The following is a 23,229-nucleotide window of genomic DNA, read 5'->3' as shown; positions in this document are numbered from 1 at the left end:
ACAACTTGGTTTTACGGCCGTTTCAGCTGAAGGCTGAATGCTGTGGGTTGCAGTCATAGGACTGGTGGTCAGGAGTACGGATGGCTCTTGCCTGGCTGACACACTTCAGTGTCTGGCTGCTTGGTGCCCAAAAAGGCTTGGCCTTTCTGGACGTTTGTGAATGTTTGAGACCTGTGGCATTTGTCAGGGAGTATTTATGTATGTCAGAAACCAGTTAATGTAATTCTTCCAACCTTCATTGTGCCTTTTTTTTTTTTTTAAACTTCTAAAATTGTTCTGTTATGCTGCTGTTACTTAAAAACATGATCTAACTCACAGGCAGCTGCATTGAGTGAGTTTCAGATAAATATTACGCAGTGACTTGCACTTGGTTCAAAAGAATGTTAATTAGTTCATGAAATGCTTTCAGATTCTGGATTAAAGACATTATGAAAGTGTATATTTTCATTATAAGTAGTTTACAAAATAGTTTTGATATCGTTTGATAACTATTGAGAATTAGAATCATTCACATTGGGCTGAAAAGATAATTTCTAGCCGTGGGCATTCCCCTCCCTAGGTAACTCTGCTGTGTAGATAAACATTGTCCCCTGCGCTTCTTGGAGGGCAAACAGTTTGTTGTTAATGTCACAGCTTTACTGGAGCCCCTTAACTTGTTCTTAGGTTCATATTCAAAATTCTTTGAATTCTGTGTCTTCTGAGTAGCACCTAACAATGCTTACTGCTTTCGGCTGTGCAAATCCATATTCTGTGGTAACACTAGGCATTTTGAAATGCAGTACCGTATGGCATGCTCGCTATTTCCTAGTGAGACACTTGGAGGGCAGCAATACCTTTCAAACATTTTTCTCTCTGTTAAAAATTGGTTTTGCTCTTTTCTGTCCCTAAAGAAGAAAAAAATGAGGATAAGGAGTTGATAAACAGAACAACTGGGTCAAAAGTTTTCATACCTTTTCACTCAAATTACACACTGAGAAATGGGAAAATTTTGGCTGCTGTACTTCATGTGTGGTGCGTTTTATTAGATGAACTTATGGCATACATATGTAGATAGCATGTCTTTAAATTTCTTTGTTGTTTAATGTTGGAATATCAAAGTGCTAAATAGCTGGAATAATCTCTATTTATGATTCTGTCTCTGATAGGCAGTTCCGTATTCCAGGGAGTTCAAACAGAAATATGACTATTTCCGGAAGAAGTTAAAGAAACCAGTGAGTAGAAACGTGCCGCTTTGTGTTGGAATCAGTCGCTATATGCTATCAACCTGTGGACTTAGCACTGGAAAACAAAAACGAGGGGAAACTCTATACATCGGATGTCTAATCTGTCATTTAGTTGTTACCACTGGTCAGTAATTTGCTTGAAAACTTATTTACTGAGACTAACAAGTATAATATAATCTCCTTTCACATAGGCTGATATACCGAACAGATTTGAGATGAAGCTACACAGAAATAATATTTTTGAGGAGTCCTACAGAAGAATTATGTCTGTGAAGAGACCCGATGTACTAAAAGCCAGGCTCTGGATCGAATTTGAGTCAGAAAAAGGACTTGACTATGGAGGTGTGGCCAGAGAATGGTTTTTTCTCTTGTCCAAGGAGATGTTTAACCCTTATTATGGTCTCTTTGAATATTCAGCAACGTAAGTGTCCATTAAAATATTTCCATTCATAAGGGGTATACATTAGATTTTGCATAAGAGGCAGAGTTACACTGGAAAGTAGTTAGATTGTCCTTCATGGTGCATCCGTGTGCACTCTTCAGGCAAATCTCTGTTCTGTGCTAGCATATCTTACTTGCTTTTCAGAGAACCTTTCAAATTGTTGTTGAAATCTCATCAAACATTTTCATTATTAAGACAATATTCAATGTTGCCTTGTTTGGAGCAAAAGTGCGATTTTTGAGGCTAGCAACAGTGAAAGGAGAGATGTCAGACAACAGACTTTTCCTGCCCTCCCATTACTTTGTAAAACACCCGCCATCCGGAATTATAGTACTCCTTTATAATTAGCTCATAAACCAGCTTCTCATTTACATTTCAGTAGTTGCACAGTAGTGGCCTTACATAAATTTAAATTTGGTTTTGTCCAACTTTGAAATGTTTGAGCAATCCATTAGTGTAAATGAGAGAACAAGTCTCTTGCTTAAAGTGCGTTTGTTTTAACAAGCTGTACGTAATTCCTCATTGTGTACTTAGCTACAGTGAGGATGGATTTCTTAATTGCAAGCAGTAGCTCTAATGGCCTCATGTCAATATCAAGCTCACTCCTTTCTCTAGTAAGTGTGGAATAGATCATAAAGGTGATGAGCAAAGACTGCATAAAGGAGAGTTTTCTCGCATTTGTGTCTCAGAAAAGACACGTTCTGCTGTTGAAGGGCAGCACAACTGAAACAACATTGCGCAGCACAGGATGCCCGTGTGTTATTAGAGTTCACTGGATAAACTTTTGTTTTGAAATATTTCCACTTATGGGATATAAGTCACTGTAGATATTTTAAACATAATTTTATTTCATTTTAGGTTCAGAAATCTAACTAGTTAATTTAAGAAATAAGAAAAAAAATCTACTTAAAACTCCCGTATCTATCTTCACAGATTAAGAATATACTGCAAATTAAAAATACTGCTTTTACACTAATGTCTTATTGTGACGCACACTTTCACACCAGTCTTAATGCTTTGTTACCCACTTAAAAAAGGTGTTAGTCCTTTGACGGCTTTTCCCCAATATTCTGGGGGTTAAGTGTATTTCAGAGATGTTCTCCAGTACGTGCAGTTTCAGATGCTGGTAGGAAGATGTTCTTTATCCTAGGACGGTTGGGCCGTGGGCCTATACTTAATTCCTCTTCAGTACCGTCAGGTATTTCAAGAACTAAAAGCACCTACTGCAAAAGAGAATCCAAAAATTTCAAGCCCTGAAATTTGGCTAGAAAGAGTGAATAATTAAGCCCGGCAGAAGAGATAGCTTAGCTGAAATTTTCACGCCACTGGAGCTGATGGCAAAATGTTGCTGTTTTCAATGATGCCAGGCTTTTATCCTTTGAAGAAGTTGGCACTTGCCACAGGTGGAATCCTGTTACCCCACAAGCAGGAGCTTTGGTTACCTGTGGCAAATAATCATTACGGTCGTAGCAACACAGTTTTGATTAGGTCAGCCTACCCACAAACTGGCAGATACTTCTCTTGAGGAACACATGGATAAATTGCATTATTACACTCTCACAAAAACGAACAGGAAATGGCCCTAAGCTCAAGTTATTTATTAACATATCTGAATATCTGGTTATTTAAAGGCTTGGTTATTTAGATATTTTTTTTCTTTCCCCAAAAAAGGGACAACTATACACTTCAGATTAATCCTAATTCAGGTCTTTGTAACGAAGATCATCTGTCGTATTTCACGTTTATTGGTCGGGTTGCTGGTCTGGCAGTATATCATGGGAAGCTACTGGATGGTGAGTTATTACACTGTATGGCTACGCTACTGTTAATGGATTTTTATTAAAGGAAATAACTTTGAGCATTCATATGCTTTAGAGTGTAGTATTTCTGGAGACAAAGTCTGGGAGAAAGTAATGGAACTGGAACAGTTGGAAATTGCATTGCTGATGTGAATGGTGATTCAAAAATTATAGCGTCTTACTCAACAAACACACATAAAGTTTATTATATAAAGTTTTGCTCCTTTCTCCACTTGTGTTAAAACTACCGAATCAGCATTGCTAAATAATCACTATCCGTAAAGGAAAGTCACTACATTTATATCGGCCGTTTCCATGCAAAGCTGCAGCCAAAGCAGTTGTGTGGGTGTCAGTCGCGGCATATTTTGATCTGTAAAATTATAACTGAACGATTTAATGAGAAAAGATGATTTCAGCCGAACTTTGAAACCCCACAATAAGCAAGCAAACATAAACTGACTGTATTTTATTTAGCAATAGTGCAGCACATTAGAAGAGGAAGCTCACTGTCCTGTTTTTCTACTATCTCCTTTAAGAGATGAATGCCAATTTGAGGTGGAGTAGAGTACCTTGAGCTCGATTCTCCATCTTTTGTGTCTCTCTACCATTAACATTATGGTGTTTAATGGCATGTGGTAATTAATGGCATAATTCTTGTAATTGAAAAGTTGGACTTTCTGTGCCTAAATACAAAATGAGCCTGCTGTTTTAACTTGAGCAGTTACAACCTGTTACTTTCAGAAAATGTCTTTCTTGCCAGCACTATAGGAAATCTCGTGATGTGTTGTCCTTGAGCAGTCATATCTTTATGTAAGGTGAAAATGCACAACAGCGGAGGTAACTCTTCCCTCTCTTTTAGGCTTCTTCATCAGACCTTTTTACAAGATGATGCTGGGGAAGCCAATAACTCTGAAAGACATGGAGTCAGTGGTAAGATAACATTTAAACCGTATCGGCATTAGCAATTACGTGGGTTTTTCCTCTGGGGAAACTTATAAGAGGTAACAATTCCAGTAAACTCCGTGGTGGGAAACACTAGGTCATAGTTGCACCAGCTTTAGAAAGATACATGCTTAGCTTAGAACGTAGCTTACACGAAGCCTGTCTGGCACAGAAGGCATATACTGCACCACAGTAAGGTCTAGTCAGGATTCCCGAGTGTGATTGTCTGGAAAAAGGGAGGTTTGCAGATGTTTTCGTCTGGGATTTAGTGGTTTGGGGATTTCCTTGAGCCACACTATTGAATCTAATATACAATGTTATTGCTGTCGTTCGTGGATTTGATTACATGGTATATTTTGATCCTCTTTATATGTATAGGATCAAATTTACTTGTTTGCTGAGAGCCTGCTGTGGCAGGGAAAGTAGCTAATATTTTTATGAAAAAATACTTCTTTTTATCTTAAAGTTTCTATTAGAAAATTCTTCTGTACCGCAAGCCATTCTAAAAGGCCGGTAACTCATGCTTAAATTTATGTATTTTAATTTTAAATGACATCATTGCCATTTCAGCATTGATGCTGCAGTCCATCTTAATATAGATTTCAGAAAACATTGAAGATGGAATTTCAGTTCTGTACTTCCACTGAAGTTCCTGGGCAGTTTATTTGTCAGCTCAAGCTGAAGTACATTAAACTGTGTTTGGACATAAAGGTGTAGACTGTGTTGCATGCCATTAGCAGAAGGTTCAGTCTATTTAGTCACGGTTGGACTCGATGATCCTAAAGGTCTTTTCCAACCTAAACGATTGTATGATTCCATGAGTTTTACGGATTTTCAGTTACTGACATAACACTGGTTCAACTGCTTAATCTCTCCTCCAGCTCCCACTATCTCATAGTCATCAAATTCTTGCAGGTCATTCTTCTCTTGAAGCATACATGAGTAAATAATGTTTTAACTTTATTTTGAAATGATTTTTTTTTGCTCTCTTCCTTGGAAATATTTAGTGATGACTACACTTTTTTTTCCCCTTTTTTTTCTTGGGTCAGTCTTTAATTACTAATGTAATACATGATGAAGATACAAACTTTTAGGAAATTAGAGGGATCTTTTATACAGCAAACTCTAAGGCTTTTAATAATAACAATGCAATCAGATATTGTATATTATCGATGTAATGAAGTGGTATATAAATTGTGTTGAAAAGAATGTACAGTTGTGTCAAGAAGACATTTTCTAACCTATTATTTCACACCTCTATATACATATTTACCTAATGGATATGTAGAGTCAGTTTATTGTGTTGTATAATAATGCAATTACAAGTCAGTTAAGAAAAGTTACATGAATCTAAAAATACAGCATCTAAGAAAAATACATATGAATAAAGTAATGCATCTTACCTTGCTTTACAGCAGCTGTGCAAATAAATGAGTTCTCATCTTTCCCGTCCCTTTGGAGTTCTAGTTTTAGATGGTTTTATTTGTTCAATTTAAAGTTAAGCTATACATTTAATGTTCACATTTTCAAACTTTGTTTAATCTGTAGGACAGTGAATACTACAACTCTTTGAAGTGGATCCTGGAAAATGACCCTACAGAGTTGGATCTCATGTTCTGCATAGATGAGGAGAACTTCGGACAGGTATGTAAAGGTTATCCCAAAAGTCCATATTTCCATCTTAGTATCAGTTATCGCCAAAAAGTCATTAAATACTGAGCAGTCTCTCATGGTTGTGAACTTGATCAGGACTGCTGAATGTTAAATGGTCAGTACAGGCAAACTACGAGTATTAACCTCTCTCTCTTCCTGAACTGTCGTAAGATGGGGAATGCCAAAGGAGGAAACGATGTGAGCAATATGACATTTTTGTGAAAAGCAGTACTTGAAGCTGAGTAAAATACTCACAATGAGGAGTAATAAAGGCGTTGCACAGTCCATATTAGACCATAGTCTCAGCCTGGGGCTGTTGGGGGTTTTATAGGTTGAAGATGTTCTCAAAGGTCAAAGTAAGTGCTGGAATTAAAATCAGCGAAGTGCTTTGTAGTGTCTTCGCTGTAGTGCAGGCAGATGATAGAGCAAAAGCCAGCATGCCTGTTTCAAAAAGGGTCACATCTGTGGATAACTTTCTTCATTACACATGAAAAATGTTAGGTACGTGTTTAACAACTGAGAAGCGACTAGGTGGGAATATAATTCATCAGCCAAAGTCGTAACTCATTTTATGAGCAGAAGCTGTAACAACAGCTTCTGGTTCAGTTTGTCTTGGATTTACAGTGGATCTTTACAGAGAATCCTATTAAAACAAACTGCAGAGATCTGTATCAGGTTTTGGATGGAAATAACTTGGGTGCAGATAAATGCCTTGTATGTAAGTACCTGTGTTAAATTTAATCTGAGGACTTAAATAATAAAAAATAAATCATGAGTTTATTTACATGAGCTTGGAACTTACTTGCCTACCATGATTGGGGTTTTTTATTTATTTACAAGCTATGGACCTGAACCATTTTGTAATGCATGCACACACGAAATGACTAAAACATACATTGATTTTGTACAATTTTGGGATTTAATAATACCTGCCTGCATCTCTTTAATTAATTTGCTTATAGGCTTTTATGCCCTTTTTTAGTTTCTGCACTTTGTTTAACTCTTAGAGCAAGATATGTTGGCTCCAGGTACCACTGGTGGTGTGGACTACAGCGACTTTTTTAAAAGCCGACTTCAAAATTTCAAAACGTGCACACAATGTACTGTCAAGAACATTCTAATCCACGTCACAGTGCTTATTACTTTTTTCCTGAAGCAACATAAGTTTATCTGTTACATGGGAAATTAGGGAGAACTTTAAAGGCATAGGATGAAAAGTTTCTGTAATACACTGGGTATACTGTTTCCACAAGGACACTGCGTATGTCAGTGGGAGATGTTTGCATCGCTATAAGCTTCTATATTTATTTATACTTCATTTATCACCAAAATCTTTTCTGGAGTTAGAGAAAAACAAGAAACCTCTAATAAACCTCGCCTTGTTATTACTCTTCCTTACTTAATAACCAAAAATACTGTTTTGGTAGTTCTCACAAGTCAGAAATACGCAGTAGATATCTTCAACATGTAAAGGATGGAGAGCTATCTTCAAAAAGCAGAGAAAGAAAAGGTCCATATTTCTCCTAAGTTCTTAATGGCTCTGGAACACTGTTTCTTATTTCTGAAAAACAATGTATCATAGAATCCCAGACCGGTTTGGGTTGGAAGGGACCTCACAGTGCCACCCCTGCCATGGGCAGGGACCCCCTCCACCAGCCCAGCTTGCCCAAAGCCCCATCCAGCCTGGCCTTGAACACTGCCAGGGAGCCAGGGGCAGCCACAGCTTCTCTGGGCACCCTGTGCCAGGGCCTCAGCACCCTCAAGGTAAATAATTTCTTCCAATATCTAATCTAAATTTACCCTCTTTCAGTTCAAAACGATTCCCCTTGGCCTGTCACTCCCTGCCCTTGTCACCAGCCCCCCTCCAGCTTTCCTGGAGCCCCTTCAAGTACTGGAAATGAGCACCAAGAAGCCACTTGTTTGTGCCATCACGTCTGGATCTTCATAACTTTATCCTGTTCAACTTTGACAGTATAGCAAACCTTTTCCTTATTAGTTCTGGCCTGTCTTCTCTGGTCCTCATGGAACAAATAAACTAGTGTTTCAGAGGTGTGTCGGTTCCCCATTAATTACTTTTCCTTAATAGTATAGTCATCTTTTTTTTTCCTGTAAGTAATAGGTATATTTATTCACATAGACCTGCTGTACTGTTTTTCTCCTTGTTGAGATATTCAGTATTAATCCAGTCCTGAAAAGAGCTTTCCAGTCTGCTCCTTTCACAGCTCCATTTATTAGCTAATGAATTTACTGTCTTACTGTTACTCAACCACATCATCTGATTTAATTATTAAAGATTAGTAACAGCTTTAAAAATAGGCTTGGATGAATGTGGGTGCAGAGTCAGGTCTTGGTTGCTTCCGCTGGAACCATGGGTTTGAGGTGATGGAACAAGTTGACCTGAACAGAGTGACGACTTAAAAGCAACAAAATACTTGGCTTTCCTTCTCCCCTACCCACGTGAAAAGCGCTCCCAAGCATACGTGCTGTGCAGGAATTGAATCCAGTCTCGTGCCTACGCTGTATGTAAACACCAGGATCTGCAGTCAGAAAAACACCTCTTCATAGCCGCAGCTATGGAGTGCACGGTTGGGTAGCACTAACTGATAAAAGCCACCAACCTCTAGCTTTCCTGCTACCTAGCCAGCATTGATTCTGTGAATTCCTACCGATAAATCACTTTCTTCAGAAAGAAATACATTATTTGGACTTGCTGTAGTTTCCTGTGAACTGTAATGAATTTGGTGTTTTCAGTCTCACCCTCCGTGGTGACACCACCCTTAGCAAATTTGTGCTTAACCATTTCTGTAATCTGTTTTTTTAACTTTACTTCTTTAGCCTTTTTATGAAACAGTTGCTCTGTGGATTTTAAGTAATCATTGTTTTTCAAGCATTTTGAAAAATTAGAAGGCATTTGTCTACCCTTATTAAAATGGAATGTATGTTTTCTTTACCCAAACAAACCTGCTGCTCAGGACTAAATGTTTGCTTTTGAATGGGTTGCTCACTTGCTAATGAATATGATCAAGAGTCCATTCTTATAAACGATCATAGAATAATTTGTTCCTAATGATGCCATCTTTAAATGTGGAATGTTTTGATGTCTCACTAGGTATTATGGCATAACAATTTTCTGATGCTACTTGTAAAACGCTGCTCAATGAGAGTGGATTTTGTGAGAAATGTGTCCTGAAATAATGTCGTGTTTTGTTCTGGCTTTTTTCTTTTGAAATACAGACATATCAAGTCGACCTGAAGCCAAATGGGTCAGAAATCATGGTAACAAATGAAAACAAAAGGGAATACATTGAGTACGTACACATTTATGGGATTTATCCCGAGCATAAGAAAGCACAGTTGTACTTGTCTTAGAATTTCTCCTACTGCAATTACTGTAGTTTGTACTACACCAGATCATCAGATCCTCTTAAAAGAAAATCTTATTGTTGACGTTGTTTGCTTATACCCTAATCCTCAGGAAGTGTGAATTGTAACCTTTACTGTTCTGTGAATTACACTACTCGGGGGAGCCTGTGACGTAGTAGGAAATTATTTTCTTGATGGGTAGGCACGAGGAACATCAAGAAGGGATGGGATTGCTCTAAATGACAGACATCGGCATCTAAATTATGGGACGAAAAGAAACGGCACCTCTTGGGTGCAGTATTCTCAAGTTAAAGTAGACGTACCAGTTTTGCCCAGTTTCACGCCTGCTGCAGTCTGTTGCCCAGGGGCCTGGGGTAACTAGCTCTGCTTTGTAGATCTAGCAGAGTAGTGATGCCTTCCACCCTAGGATTTAGTTTTTCCTGATGAACTGCCAGGTTACAGAATACAAATCAAGAATCTAGGCACTAAATTGGATCTAGAAAAAAGAATGAAAATAGGATGTCTGTGTAATTTACCACGTTTGTGTCTGCATTCAAGGAACACTGTAAATGTTTAAGTGTTCCTCTAAGAGGCGAACTTTGTACTTGTTTGTTAATCTCCTTCACAGTGTTGTGGAACTTCCGCTTTTATGATACTTTTTTTGTTACTTTGTGTGTGTAACCTGTTTGCACTGTCAGCTCTTTAATTGTTCAGGGGTTTGGGGTTTTTTTCAAGTGCAAAATCTTAGATATCATAAACTTTTTTTATTTCCATCATCTCAATACAGCGCAGAAAAAAAAAGCTCTTTGAAAATGTGTGGGGGACAATTCAGAACTGAGTTAGGTTTACATCTAGGTAATTCTTTCATGGCTAGTCACAGTATTTCTTTAACTTGAGAGTCAATTGTGTGCTCCTCATTTGGAAATGATTAATGCAACTTAATTATGAGACAGCTATTCTAGTTGTTATACTTAAAAATAAAAACCACAAAAAACCCCCCACCACCAAAACCCCGCCAGACTGCAGGTGTAGTCACAAATGTAATTTTATTTTTGCCTCTGTGTCTTAACGTAACATCCAAACGATGCATTCTCATGCATATGTAGTGCTTATGGGATATCATGTAAGTAATGAAGAATCATCATCTCATAGGAAATCTGGTGGTTTATTTGCATTATTTTGTTATGTGATATTTATTGCAGAAACAGAGGAAAATAGATAAACTGACTAAATAGCTGCTAACTAAAAATCAATGTTATTTCTTTAAGCATTATGAGAAAACCACACTAGGAATTTTCTAGACACCATCAAATGAACAGTATCCAGTGCTGCGGCCTTCAGAAATTCAGTTTACGTAACATTGGCCAATATAAGAACAAAAGTAGAATAAATTAACTTAACTGCTCGGTTTTCCTGAAATCCCCACGTAGGAAATGTGCTTCTGCACAGTGCGGCTCAAAGCACCCAAGTAAAATGAACCAGGAGGTGCTCTCCAGCGTGGCCACTGTCCCGTTACCCTCCTCCCTAGGTGCACAGACCAGAGCCATCGCGTCAGTACCAGTGTCGCTATCAAAAATTGGCCAATCTTGAATTGTTTAATTTTAAGCTTCCTCAGTTTTTCTGCCTACCAGAATGTAAAAGAATAAATTCAACTATACTTGCTGGCATTTTTAATTAGTGCCTCTTCAAAAGGGAGAAAACATTATAATTGCGATATTCATGCAAATTAGGAATGAAATATGCTTTGGTAGGAAGGGAATTGGATTTCTAAAGCGTTACTCTTGAACCTGTAAGGTATTTATGCTGTAGGTGGTTAGCACAGGAATACAAGCTTTTTCCTTTGATATGGCAGGGTTTATTCATCTATTTATTTATTTATAGGCAGGCTGTTATATGTAATTACATCTGTCCTCAAATTTTGTAGACTTCATTGGGAATTGTTAATCACTCAGAGCTCTGGAAGAATAAAATGTCTAGTCGTTTAGGTACCTAATACTACCAGTGAATACATCATGCGGAGTCTGGATTACAGCCTCCTTTGGAAAGAAAGCAAGCATAGCATGGAATTTGTAGGCTGTTTCAATCCACAGGCAAGCCTTTTTGCCATGTCCATCCTTGAGTTAACCTTGGTAGGAACAAAATGGTTAATGTCTTATCATCTGAGTGCGTTACATTAAAAAAATTCTTGGTGATGTAGAAGTGTCATAGCTATAAAACGTGGAAGCGTATGTGTTGAGTTTGTGTTGCATGCTAAAGTGAAAGTAGTCATCCTATCGCTTGTTCATAGTCACTGATTTTTTCACCAATTTGATCAGTCGCACAAGATAAATTTGAACAGTTAATCACACGCTGCTGTTTCCTTAACATGAGAGTGTGGTTGGGAGGTGGCTGAAGTTGTGAATGAGAGGCAGAAGCTGTTTGGGTTGCTAAAACCTCCCAACACTTAGTTGCAGTCTTCTAATGAGTGTGCTTATGTGTTTTTGTTGTCTGCTGTAGCCTGGTCATCCAGTGGAGGTTTGTAAACAGAGTTCAGAAACAAATGAATGCTTTTTTGGAGGTAAGGCTCTTTAGCTGCTTTTTTTCCCTGAAAAAAAATGTTATTTTAATGCAGACTTCTTACACATCGCTGTCTGCATTAAGGGGGGGGGAGCTCTGCATGACTGCACAAGTTCTGGAATGCTGCATTTATGATTTCCCAGTTTTACCTTGCATAAGAATATGGAATCTTTCCCGTACAAGAATAAGGTCATTGTCTTTCAAGTTTAAATTATTTAAGCTTGAAGTAATTTAGTGATTAATTTTTTAAATTAGGACTCATACTTCAGCAACTCTGTTTTTCATTTTCAAAACCCTTCTTTGTCCTCTTTTATTTATGTTTCCTGATGCCAAAGATCCTGATAGATAAAGACTTAAGTTTATGTGATATGAGAGTTTTAACTTTGCTTTGCCTTCTTTTAGGGATTCACAGAACTTCTTCCTATTGATCTGATTAAAATTTTTGATGAAAATGAACTAGAGGTGAGTTTGTTTAATTGGCATCCAGAGACAACAGATCAGTAATGCTCATCACAAAAAGACGTGTTATGTTCTAGGCTCATCATTCATCACTTACTCTTTGTAAGTGAATTTGCAGACAAAGATAATTTGCTTATAATGGGAAATGAGAGTGTTCTCTCCAATTAATAAATCTATCGATCACATAAAAGCACAAAGTTGTAATTATTCAGGGAGGTGGTTGAGTATGTGCATATAAAAGCACGTAAGTAGCTTACAGAATTAATGCTGTTATGCCTATACCAGTCATATTTTGAGCACGATACCTTAAAAGATGCCGTCACACAAAGCGTCCGTACATCATAGCGTACAGTGTTTCTCCAGTAAAATGAGAGAATCCTTGAGAATCCTCTTCTGTGTGTTTGCTTTTATATTCACACTGCTTAGCTGTTTAAAAGGTCAGACCACAGAGGGAAAGTGTAACCGTGTTTTTCTGATAAAGAGTACAGGATAACACAATACCATCGTCAAGTAACGCCATAACAATTTACTTCCATATGTAGTTACTGATGTGTGGCCTCGGCGATGTTGATGTTAATGACTGGAGACAACACACCATCTACAAAAACGGTTACTGCCCAAATCATCCCGTGATCCAGTGGTTCTGGAAGGTAATACTGCTTTACCACATCTGGCTTCTCTGACTGTTACTAAAAGTGACAGTTACTGTATTGGTTTCAGAGTCCGTTATGAAATCTTTTTGCTTGATGAGAACTGCTGAAGAATACGTCTGTGTATGTTGGCAATGACAGCGCTGGTACTTACTCCTTACAGACTGTACTAGGAAGAGACCCGTGATACTGGTTTCATCTAAAGCGTCTTGCAGTATTTGTGAAGCAAAATACTTTTCTGAAAAGTGTACGTCCCCAGAAAAATGACTAAAATACTTTTTCCCATAATAGCTGTAGATTTTTCAAAGGAGCGTCTGTTTTTCTTAAAAGTTCAGGAATCTTATCTTAGAGCTTTGTGTATGCACTTCAAATTTGTTTCTGGGTTTCTTATATCATTTTCCTCACCATGGGTGGTACGCATGACAACTGTGTACCTGTAGCAGTCCAAAAGGCTTGAGTCCAAGGTCCCGCAGCGCTGATCTGATTTTCTGTGAACCTTTGTGGTCTGTCTGCCCTTCAAGGCTTTTCAGTCATCTCTGCTTCTCTGCGCTCCTTCCCAGGCGTACACACGTACGCTGCAGTGCGCGCTATTTAATCAGAGAAACCTGGTACGTGCCCTGTATCACAGCTTTCAGTCACGTGGCTGTTACCCTCTAATACAAATAGATCGCTTCCTCAGGTTTTGTTCTGGTTTTTAATAATAACATCTACCGCTGTGAAAGTGAAAAGACTGTGACCGTGTATGTTTGTCAACAGGCCGTTTTACTGATGGATGCTGAAAAGCGGATTCGATTACTGCAGTTTGTTACTGGGACGTCACGCGTGCCTATGAATGGATTTGCTGAACTTTACGGTGAGCTTCCTTTCACCTGCCCACTAGAATGGCTGCACAGAGCACTTCTGAACACCAGCGAGGAAACACTGCTGAAACTTAGTCATAGCCAACCTTTGGCCCCCACGTAAGAATCCTCCTTCTGGAGAATTGGGGGGCACACTGAGGAGGAGGAAAGGTCTGTACACCACGGGTGTTACCGAGACGCTCTCCTAGCTCCCACAGAAAACAATTCAGGAATAATACGTCATATGAAGAAGATGAGAATGCATGTTTAACCAAGCACTTTAATTTTTAAATGTTTAATGTCTGAGCTGGCTTCTTTTGCATTACACATAATCTATGCAAAGGTAGTTAGATAAACTTAACAAGCTCACTGGGCTTGGAAATAAATAACCACATTCCTCTTTGCTTTAATGTAGTTTTAATTGAGAGAGTTTGTACAGGTATTTTGTAGCCTACAAGTTATGCAAACATTTAATGTTAAAATATATTATTCTAGTGTATATTGTTTATTATAGTGTCCAGCAATTTATATTTCATATGATTTTCACTCTCAACCAGGTTCAAATGGTCCTCAGCTGTTTACAATAGAGCAATGGGGAAGTCCTGATAAACTGCCCAGAGCTCACACATGGTAAGTCACAGAAACCTAAAGTTATGTAGCTTTTCTATATTGTCACACTGCCAAGAAAGGGGGAAACTGATGACCAGGCTTATCTCTAACATACTTTAGCTCTGGATCATACAGCTTATTATAAAATGGGATACTCTGAAACCTATGCGCATGTGTGGAGGTAGGCATTTAAAAGGCAAAGAACAGCTAGTGTTTATCTGTGAGACACAGCTGCAGAACTCCGGGAGGGAGCAGGGCTCACTCCGTGCCGTTGCTCCTCACAGGTTCTACACAATGGGTCTTCTGCCTTCCCCTGGGCATGTGAAACGTGGTAGTAGAGTCAGTAGGTGTAGCCGTTGTGCAATCAGTGCAGGTAAATGAGTCCAAAATACATTCTTTCCATCACGGGCCTTCTGATAGCATGAAAGAGTCTATTTTATTGTACTCCATGTAACCCTTTCACCTCAGGACTTCTAGTAACTGCTTGTATGTTAGAATGTGCATTAGAGAGAAGAGATAGCTTTTCCCCCCTTTATTTTATACTACATTTGATGAACTTGCTACCCATATATACCAAATGTTAACTATCATAGTTGAAGACATCTAGTAGCCTGCAAATTGCTTCAAGCACTGGTCAATTAAACTGATATTCTGACAGCGTTGGAGTAATTTGAATCCCTTCTAGTAGAAGACTCTTCCCCATATCAAATACATAAGAACCCATTCAAGTAAGGTACTCGCCAGAGCAAGAGCTCAGTTCTCTATCATGTTAAAAGAGCGGCTCTGTTCTCTTCCATTCTGCCAGTCCCGAGGGAGGCTGGGCAATAAGCTGTCCAAGAGAGACGGTTAGAAGGGCAACAGGAGTTACACAGGGCACACTGGAAGGAAAAGTAGCGGCTCACCTTGTGAGGCTGATGCTACTCATTGTCACCTTGTATGTGTCAGAGATTTATCACCTCTTCCTCCTGGAAAACTACAACATTGAAGGAAAAGCACGATGATTTGTACAAATAGGGCTTGATTCTTTTTTCCTTCTTGGTGCTGAGATTCTACCCCAGCTATCACTTCACAAACCTGTACCATGCTGCAGGCAGCTTTTACTCTTACCAGGATTTTCCCTTTCTCATTTTCCATGATTTTATATATGCCCACTTACTAGGATGAGGAAAATGAGCTATAGAAAGTCTGCCGTAACAAAACATAGCCACAGAAAGCCATGCTATACACAGGCCATAAATTGTTGGACAGGTCACTAAAAATGTGAGGTCATAAGCTGACTTAATACCTGCAATTTGCAAGTATTAAAAGCATTCAATACAAATCTTTGTCTTGCTCTGTTGCATATCAAGAATATGGCTTTTTTAAGGTAACTTAAGTTACACTATATAGGAAAACTAATTTTTAGAACATTAGTACAGAATGGGGATCTTTCCATAAACATAATCATTCTATCAAATGACTAAGTTTTATTTAAAAAACAAACAAACAGAAAACCCTAAACACATTCCAAAATCACCACATCCTCTTTATGTTTAAGTTATCTGTTAGATTTTACAGGACCTTTTCAAGACCACCTTTTGGATGTATTAGCATTATTATTTTCCCCCAGAGGGGAGAGAGCCTGTCCTATGAATTCAGAACATCTTTGCTGAGTCCTAGGAAACCAGCCTCTTGACAAAATAAAATGGTTTCCATCAACTAAATACGGGGGGGGGGGGGGGGGGGGGTGTCCGGTGCATTTTTTCCTTTCCTCAGTGGTTTTTAACAAATTTCCACTTTCAGCTCTGAAAAGAAAGGAGGCGCACGGTTACTTCTGAAAACTCACTTTGCTCTAGGCAGGGCTGGCTGCAGGCGCGACCTGTGGGGAACACGAGCGTGAGATTGGTTTGCAAAGGACGTGGAAGATTGCCGCCGTTCAGATGATGAGATATCTCCTCTGTTAAGGCCTCCAAATTATTTAACCTCTGCTATTTCTTTAAAATGATGTGTATTTTCCCATGGATTATTAAATGAGTCTTTTCTTTCTAAATTTCAGCTTTAATCGCCTAGACTTACCTCTTTATGAATCTTTTGAAGATTTGCGAGAGAAGCTTCTTATGGCAGTTGAAAACGCTCAAGGATTTGAGGGAGTGGATTAAAACGTCGCCTTTTCTCCCCCCTTCAAGCAAGTTCTGCTTGCACTTTTGCGTTTGCCTGACCGAGGGACTATGGCAGAGCAGTTGCACAGCGTTGGTTCATGGAGCAAACCCTTCGACAGTGCCGTTGCCTGAATCCAGAAGGCCGAACTGTAATCTGCAGGTGGCTTTTCTGACACGTCCACAGCAGATTACCAACTGCTTAACATGAACTCTGATCACATTTCAGCAGGACTTACTCTATTTATGTTGTGCCTCTGTAGGCAAAGCCCTTAATAAATATTTTACATAATTTCTAATGACAATGAATGGAATTAATCATTTTACAGGTATAGTATTACAACTCATGTTTACTTTTTAATTGATTTAGACATTTTCAGATTTTATTTCATTACAATTAAATATCATACACTTGGAAAAAAAGAGCATTTTTCTTAATTTCATACCAGACTTGATGCCAGTGTCATTTTTTTCAAAGCACATTTTGAGCCTTGTGTTCCCAAACCATTAGGAAAGTAGAAGCAAGCTACGTTGGAAATTTTCTCTACACAGGCTATATATCGAAAGCAACTCCTTTCATTGAGCACATAAATATTTTTCTGTATCCAGAAGTACGGACTGGATGTTGCATTTTTGTATAAATATTAGAATAGTTACAAGTCAAGGGAGAATCATAACATAGCATGCCAAATCTCATGTTCAGTAAAGAAATTGCCTCATTATTGGTAATATTTACATGTACTATAAAGCATTTTGGGGTAGGGTTGGCATTAATCATTTTAGGAAAATATGCTTAACCCTGTCATTATCTTTGTATAGTGATTCTTTTATTATCCTTTCCTCTTTACTGTTTGCAACGGAGGCACTTTGAATGAAACCTGGCACTATGTGATTTGGCGCTATGGAAAACAGGTCTGTTTTGTCTCCTATTTGTATGCGTTTGCTAATGATATCTAAATAACAACGGGGGTTTTGTTTGTTTCTAACTGCACCAACTCTAAAGGCACTTTATGTAACACATGGAAGTCATATCTGTTTTTTTATCATAAACATTAATGTGATTATATTCCTTCTCACTGCACATGTCTTTCTGGTGCAATATCTATCAATTGTGAATTTGGCTGCTGCTGATGTATAAAACAAAAAACAACACAACAAACAGATGTAGAGCTGAGCCTGCAGACATGTTTCTCAGCAATTGTTTTTGTGATTTATTTTTTACTTAATCACAAAGATTTATTTAATATACACTGCTATCTAATCAGTTTTTGTTACCTATGACATGTTGCATGCTTAAACTATAATGTCTGAGTTGCATCTCTTTTGCGACAGATTAAAAGCAAAAGATTTGTATTTGATCCACTGAAGTTAAATGGTTACACTACAACTAGAGTAGGTTTGAGGGGTCAGCAATTTAGCATTCAGTTGTGTAAGTTTTGCCCACGTACATACCTGTAGGTCAGCTTTTTCCCCAAGAACCCTTCTAATGCTCATGAAGCAGGATGACACCACATGCCAAAACAAAACTTCACCTCTTGCCAGCAGGTTTTTCAGCCCTGCCCTTACCCCTCCCCAGCACCCGCTGGCACGTACAGTCTACATCCGAGAGCGAGCAGCCACACTGCAGAAACGGTAATACGTGAATAATACGATACTTCAGCTGAAAGGGCTGCTGGTAACAAGCCTTAATGTTCATAACACTCAGCAAATGCTTGTGTGCTAGCAGCAAGTTTGAAGAGCTGATAGAGGCACTAGGAAGGTTATTTTGTTATTTAAACACAGGGTAAGATTCATTTTTCTATTAAATATGTTTCCTGACATTCCTTTCTGACCTTTTACATTTGATGAGAGCTTGAACACAGGAGGACATGGACTGCATCTGAGTAGGTAAACACCATGCTGGTCATTCAGCTGTGGGAAGGAACAGAGGATGAGGCAAAGTCATGTTGAGGGCAGTCAGTTATAACACAGACTCCCTTGAGGGAGTCCATACTCCAAAAGTTGTTCTCTTTCTGTCCTGACCTTGGTCCAATGCCAAGTATCAGAACCTTCAGAACTCCTGAGACTTTTTTGGTTGTGAAACTGAAATGTAATCTCATGTACAGCAGTAGTGCAGCTGAGGTAGAACCACAAGTCAGGTGGTGTTTAAGGATCTGCCCTTCCTCTTGTGATCTTGCTTTGGTCCCTTCCCTCCCCTCACTCTCTGAAACAGGTTTACTAATACTTGCCTACATCAAAGCCCTTTCAGCTATCTAGAATTACATAGTGACATGTGACTAGAAGGGAAATTTTGGAAGGTTTGTTGTTTGGGGTTTTTTTTTTTTTAAAGAAAATTTAGAATGACTTACTTAGCTTAACGTGTTTTCAAATCCACTCCTACTCAGATCCTCTCTCTCTCAAACTGACAGATACTCCAAAAGCATTCACTAGGTATTAAAGTAGTGAGGCAAACTGCAGTGTAAGAACAGTAATTAACATGCATTTGGACCATTGTGGTTTACTTGGGGGGGGGGGGGGTTCACGTTTAGGGAACAGTTGGATGTTAAAAGCAAGACCGCAACTCCCTCAAGGTACGCTGTGCCATTACAGCAGCAGCTGAGCGCAGCACATGGAGAGACCTGACCTCACTCAGGCAGCAGACAATGGGGCCTAACATGCCCAAATTTCAGCAGGAGCTGTACAAGTCTTTTTGGCTTGCTTGCAATTAGTGCAAATAGCTAAATAAATGCTATTTGTGCTTCTTGTGCCCCAGACACTGCAACCACAGCTGTCACCTGCATTGCAAACCTACCATTGCTGTAGCAATGTATGTGTACTGTACCCACACACCTCAGATTTATTATTGGTGGCTATGTTGATGGCTAAGCCCTGGGGCAGATATGCCCCTCTCATCAGCCAGAAAGTTAAGATCCTTACGCTGTGACAAAAACCCAGGAAGTTACCTTCAGTTTTGCAATAAACTACGTGAGGCCAAGTCAGTGGTTAGCTCTGCAAGGCAGCAGCTGCAGAGGAAATGGATTTTATTCTGCAGGGCTCTTAATGTAAAGCCATGGTGCTGTTACCGAGAGCCTAAGCTGGATTCCAGCCCTTCCACCCAGGAGTCCTCCTGGAGCTACATTTGTAGGAATCTTTCTAGGAAAAAAGGTAGCTAAACATCATTTACTTAAAACAGCTAAAACATAAAGCAATGAACGCTCCAGTGGGACTTGTACCATAGTGCTGTGCCTTTCTTCACACAGTACGCTCTTGTACACTGACAGTTTAGCCCATTCACCACAAAGTGGCCCAACAGTATTGTAAAAGGTTCTATTCAGTTACTTTTTTTTTGTTAATAAATGGTAATCATAAACATGATACCCAAACCATTACTTGTTTGCTCATAAGAAGCCTGAAGGCAACTAATCCATAAAAATTTTAGTCACCACACAGAAGCCAGGGTCTGCAGCTCTCCCCTCCTGTTCACATTGACGCTCACACATCCATGCCTTGTAAGGTTGTAGTTCCTGCACACCATACCCATCACATTAACTCCTGCTTGCACGCACAGCTTCTGGAAACCCCTGCTTTTTTATCTTCCAGTCCAAAAGTAACAACACTGCCCTGTTGCCACAAGAATTACCTTATTTCTGCCTCTCTAATGCTGACCTCTCCCTCTGCAACTTGCGAGCGAAAGGAGCACAAGTGCCACGCCAGCGTGACGTGCTGGTAATTAGCAGAGGAGTACGCACCCCCAGGGACACCCCGCAGGTCTCGCGTGCTCAGCCCTGTCCCAGCTGGCCATCACTACTGCAGCATCAGTGGCAACCTCTTCCCCATGCTCTGGGTGAAGTATTTCACATGGCACTACAGGGCCCAGACTTGTGAAGGCTAGGGAGCCAGGGAGGGGAAGCGGCATAGTTAGACAGCACTTTTAAGTTAAAAATAACTGATTGCAGGGGCTAATTATCAGTATGTATAGTAGAAAAAATCACCAGATTGGACAGCTTAAATGTACATTGGTTTTCTTATTTTTTAATAAAAACTTTTCCTTTTGGATGTAAAATTGCAACAACAACAAAAAAAAAACCCTGCCGTCTTCCGTCTCCCAACCCCCCCGTTACGATGTTGCACTAAGTAGTAACGCCTATTTGAAATGCACAGGAAACACAAAACTGGAATCTAACTATATTAATGTCATCTACCCATGGGGCCGGTCAGTGCACCTCAAACCCTAGCACATACCATCACTGCAAACCATATTTAGTCATATGTCTGTCAATGCAAACTTCTAACGATCTGTTCATCCACATTTATCCTCCTCTTACATGTTGGATTTTTATTTTTCTGTATTATTTTCACATAGACCTCATGCTTTTTGTCCTTAATTTTTTTTAATATGTAGCTGTAAAATTACACACACTATGCATCCACACACAGTACCACATGTGTTGCATTTTTGTACATCAATGTGTTGTGTTGGATTTAAAGAGCCTGGCAGGTCGTCCATCGCCCTGGCACATTTGTCACAGCCACGCAATAGCAAATAGGTTATGATTCTCAAAACCCAAATGGAAAACTCAAAAAAATGATGTTGCTATGTTCTGTGTTTGTGAACATAAATTTAAAATCAAATTTAAAACCAAGCTTATTAATATTTCCAAACATGCAAAAGTGTCAAACATTCCAGATTAAATTCACTGTTTAATAATATTTTTTTTTTTGTAAAACCACTTCATACTAGAAGGCTATTCAAAATTATCCTAACTACCTTAAAATTGATTTTCAGTACTACTTATAAACAATGCTCATTTTCACAATTAATACAGCTTTAAACTGTGGGGAAGGATTTGTTAATGGACAAAAGTCAGTTTTTGCATTTATTTTCTGAGGAGCAGTGAAAGAAACTAGTTTGTTTTCCTGACAGCAAAAGCTCAATGTGACAAAATGAAGTCGTTGTAATGAAATGATGCAACTTAAGTATTTAATAAAGAATTATGGAAGCTACAGCATTTTATACTTCAAATATATTTTTTGTCTAACTGAAGGTTTGTTTTGTTTTGTTAAAAAAAATAATCGCGTTAACGGCATAATTTGACAGCCGGGGATGCAGTGGGGGAGCCGACGTGCAGTCGTCAGGTCTGCACGCAATTTACTCTGAAGTGATGAAACACACCATCCCCGTGTTTCACCTTCTGTAAAAGGGGTTCGCAAATCTTTCCCCATGGTCCTCGCGGCATCCACGAAGCGGTACTCTGTGTGATGTTTCCCTGAGAAAAGTTTGCAGCGGATGCTGGTCCCTGGTGCACGGCCACCTTTGGAAGGCACGAGTCAAGGTAACTTTTCTCTGAGGGATTTGAACAATTAATGGAAAGCTGGTGATCACACAGTGTTCTCCAAAAGGAGTGTCATCAGCTGAAATGCAGACACTGCACCTCTGCCAACTTCTTATTGGCATCTCTGCCATTCCAGCACCACTTCCACAGGACTGTTCATACTCCGTCAGACTTCCATGAGAAGTTCTGATCTCAAACTGTCCAATTCTCAGTGACCATACAAAGCAGCACACTTACAAACTTTTCTGTTGAAGCCATACCTGAAATAGGTGTGAACCTTCTATCATTATTTTTATTGCATATTTTCTATGTTTACAGCAGAATTTTCTGCAGCCCACAATAATTATGTACTGCAAACAAAATGCTCTACTTGGAACAAACCCAACCAAGTTCAGTTTAACAATGCAAGACTAGGCCTTGGTAAATCTGTTTTTATTTTCAGTGTTACAATTCTGATATTGTATACTAAGAACAACTTCTTATTAACAGAATGGAACTAATGTTGCCTTTTCTGTAATCAGCATGAATGCCTAACTTAAAACCAACAAAACACAAAATAAAAGCCAACCACAATGAAAACAAACCCACACAAAAAAACCTAAAAAAAAAAGCCAGCAAACCCCCACAAGTTATATTTCTGACTTAACAGCTCACTTCAGGAATACAGTACGTTCCTCCTCTGCTAATATCGGTGCTCAAGAGAGTTGCAGATGGATGAAATTATCTGTTAGTCTTAAATATAGAATTAGTACGTAACAAATGGTCTTCTGGCTTTTGAGCTTCACACGAAGCACAGCCTACGTGCAACACTGATCTGACTTGCACCAATACATGTCAGGGCTCATGCAGCATACTCTTGCAGCTGCAATTTGCTGCAGAAGAAGAAAAGGCGCACCACCACACTCGCCCCCCCGTCATCTGCCTAAGCAAGTGCCCAGGAACTGGAAGAGGAACAAGAACGGCCAAGGTGACTAGGAAAAACAGAAATCTCTTCATACAACCCAGAAACACCACCTGCCGTCAGAAACACTGTTCAACTTACCAATACACAGGAATACCTGTTGTGAATCAACGTACTAGGAGCTTGCAAATGCTGCCATGCGCCTTCTTAAAGACACCAAACCCCTAGATGAGTCAGCCTATTAAGCTTCGCAATGGAGTTCTTTTTGTGCACGTGTGATGTGATACATCACCTCAACTTGCAATTGCAGCATGACTTACTCTGCTTTATTAATTAATGCACTAGT

General features: G+C 39.2%; 1 protein-coding gene across 14 annotated transcripts in view; it reads left to right on the top strand.

Annotated features, from left to right (window-relative positions):
* Positions 1-21,653, top strand: part of NEDD4L (NEDD4 like E3 ubiquitin protein ligase) — a 181,326-nt gene extending 159,673 nt beyond the window's left edge. For all 14 annotated transcript variants that reach the window (XM_054811250.1, XM_054811253.1, XM_054811251.1 and 11 more), the window contains 12 exons: positions 1,146-1,211; positions 1,415-1,644; positions 3,337-3,458; positions 4,324-4,394; positions 5,955-6,050; positions 9,294-9,367; positions 11,919-11,979; positions 12,381-12,440; positions 12,980-13,087; positions 13,844-13,940; positions 14,484-14,556; positions 16,571-21,653. In XM_054811250.1, coding sequence (XP_054667225.1) covers positions 1,146-1,211; positions 1,415-1,644; positions 3,337-3,458; positions 4,324-4,394; positions 5,955-6,050; positions 9,294-9,367; positions 11,919-11,979; positions 12,381-12,440; positions 12,980-13,087; positions 13,844-13,940; positions 14,484-14,556; positions 16,571-16,673 — 1,161 coding nt within the window. In that variant the 3' untranslated portion in view covers positions 16,674-21,653. The remainder of the gene's footprint in view (positions 1-1,145; positions 1,212-1,414; positions 1,645-3,336; positions 3,459-4,323; positions 4,395-5,954; positions 6,051-9,293; positions 9,368-11,918; positions 11,980-12,380; positions 12,441-12,979; positions 13,088-13,843; positions 13,941-14,483; positions 14,557-16,570) is intronic.
* The last annotated feature ends 1,576 nt before the right edge of the window (positions 21,654-23,229 follow it).

This window comes from Grus americana, chromosome Z (assembly GCF_028858705.1).
Source record: "Grus americana isolate bGruAme1 chromosome Z, bGruAme1.mat, whole genome shotgun sequence".
NCBI lineage: Eukaryota > Metazoa > Chordata > Aves > Gruiformes > Gruidae > Grus > Grus americana.
The sequence above is the reverse complement of the archived record's forward strand: the minus strand, read 5'-3'. Positions and strand labels throughout refer to the sequence as shown.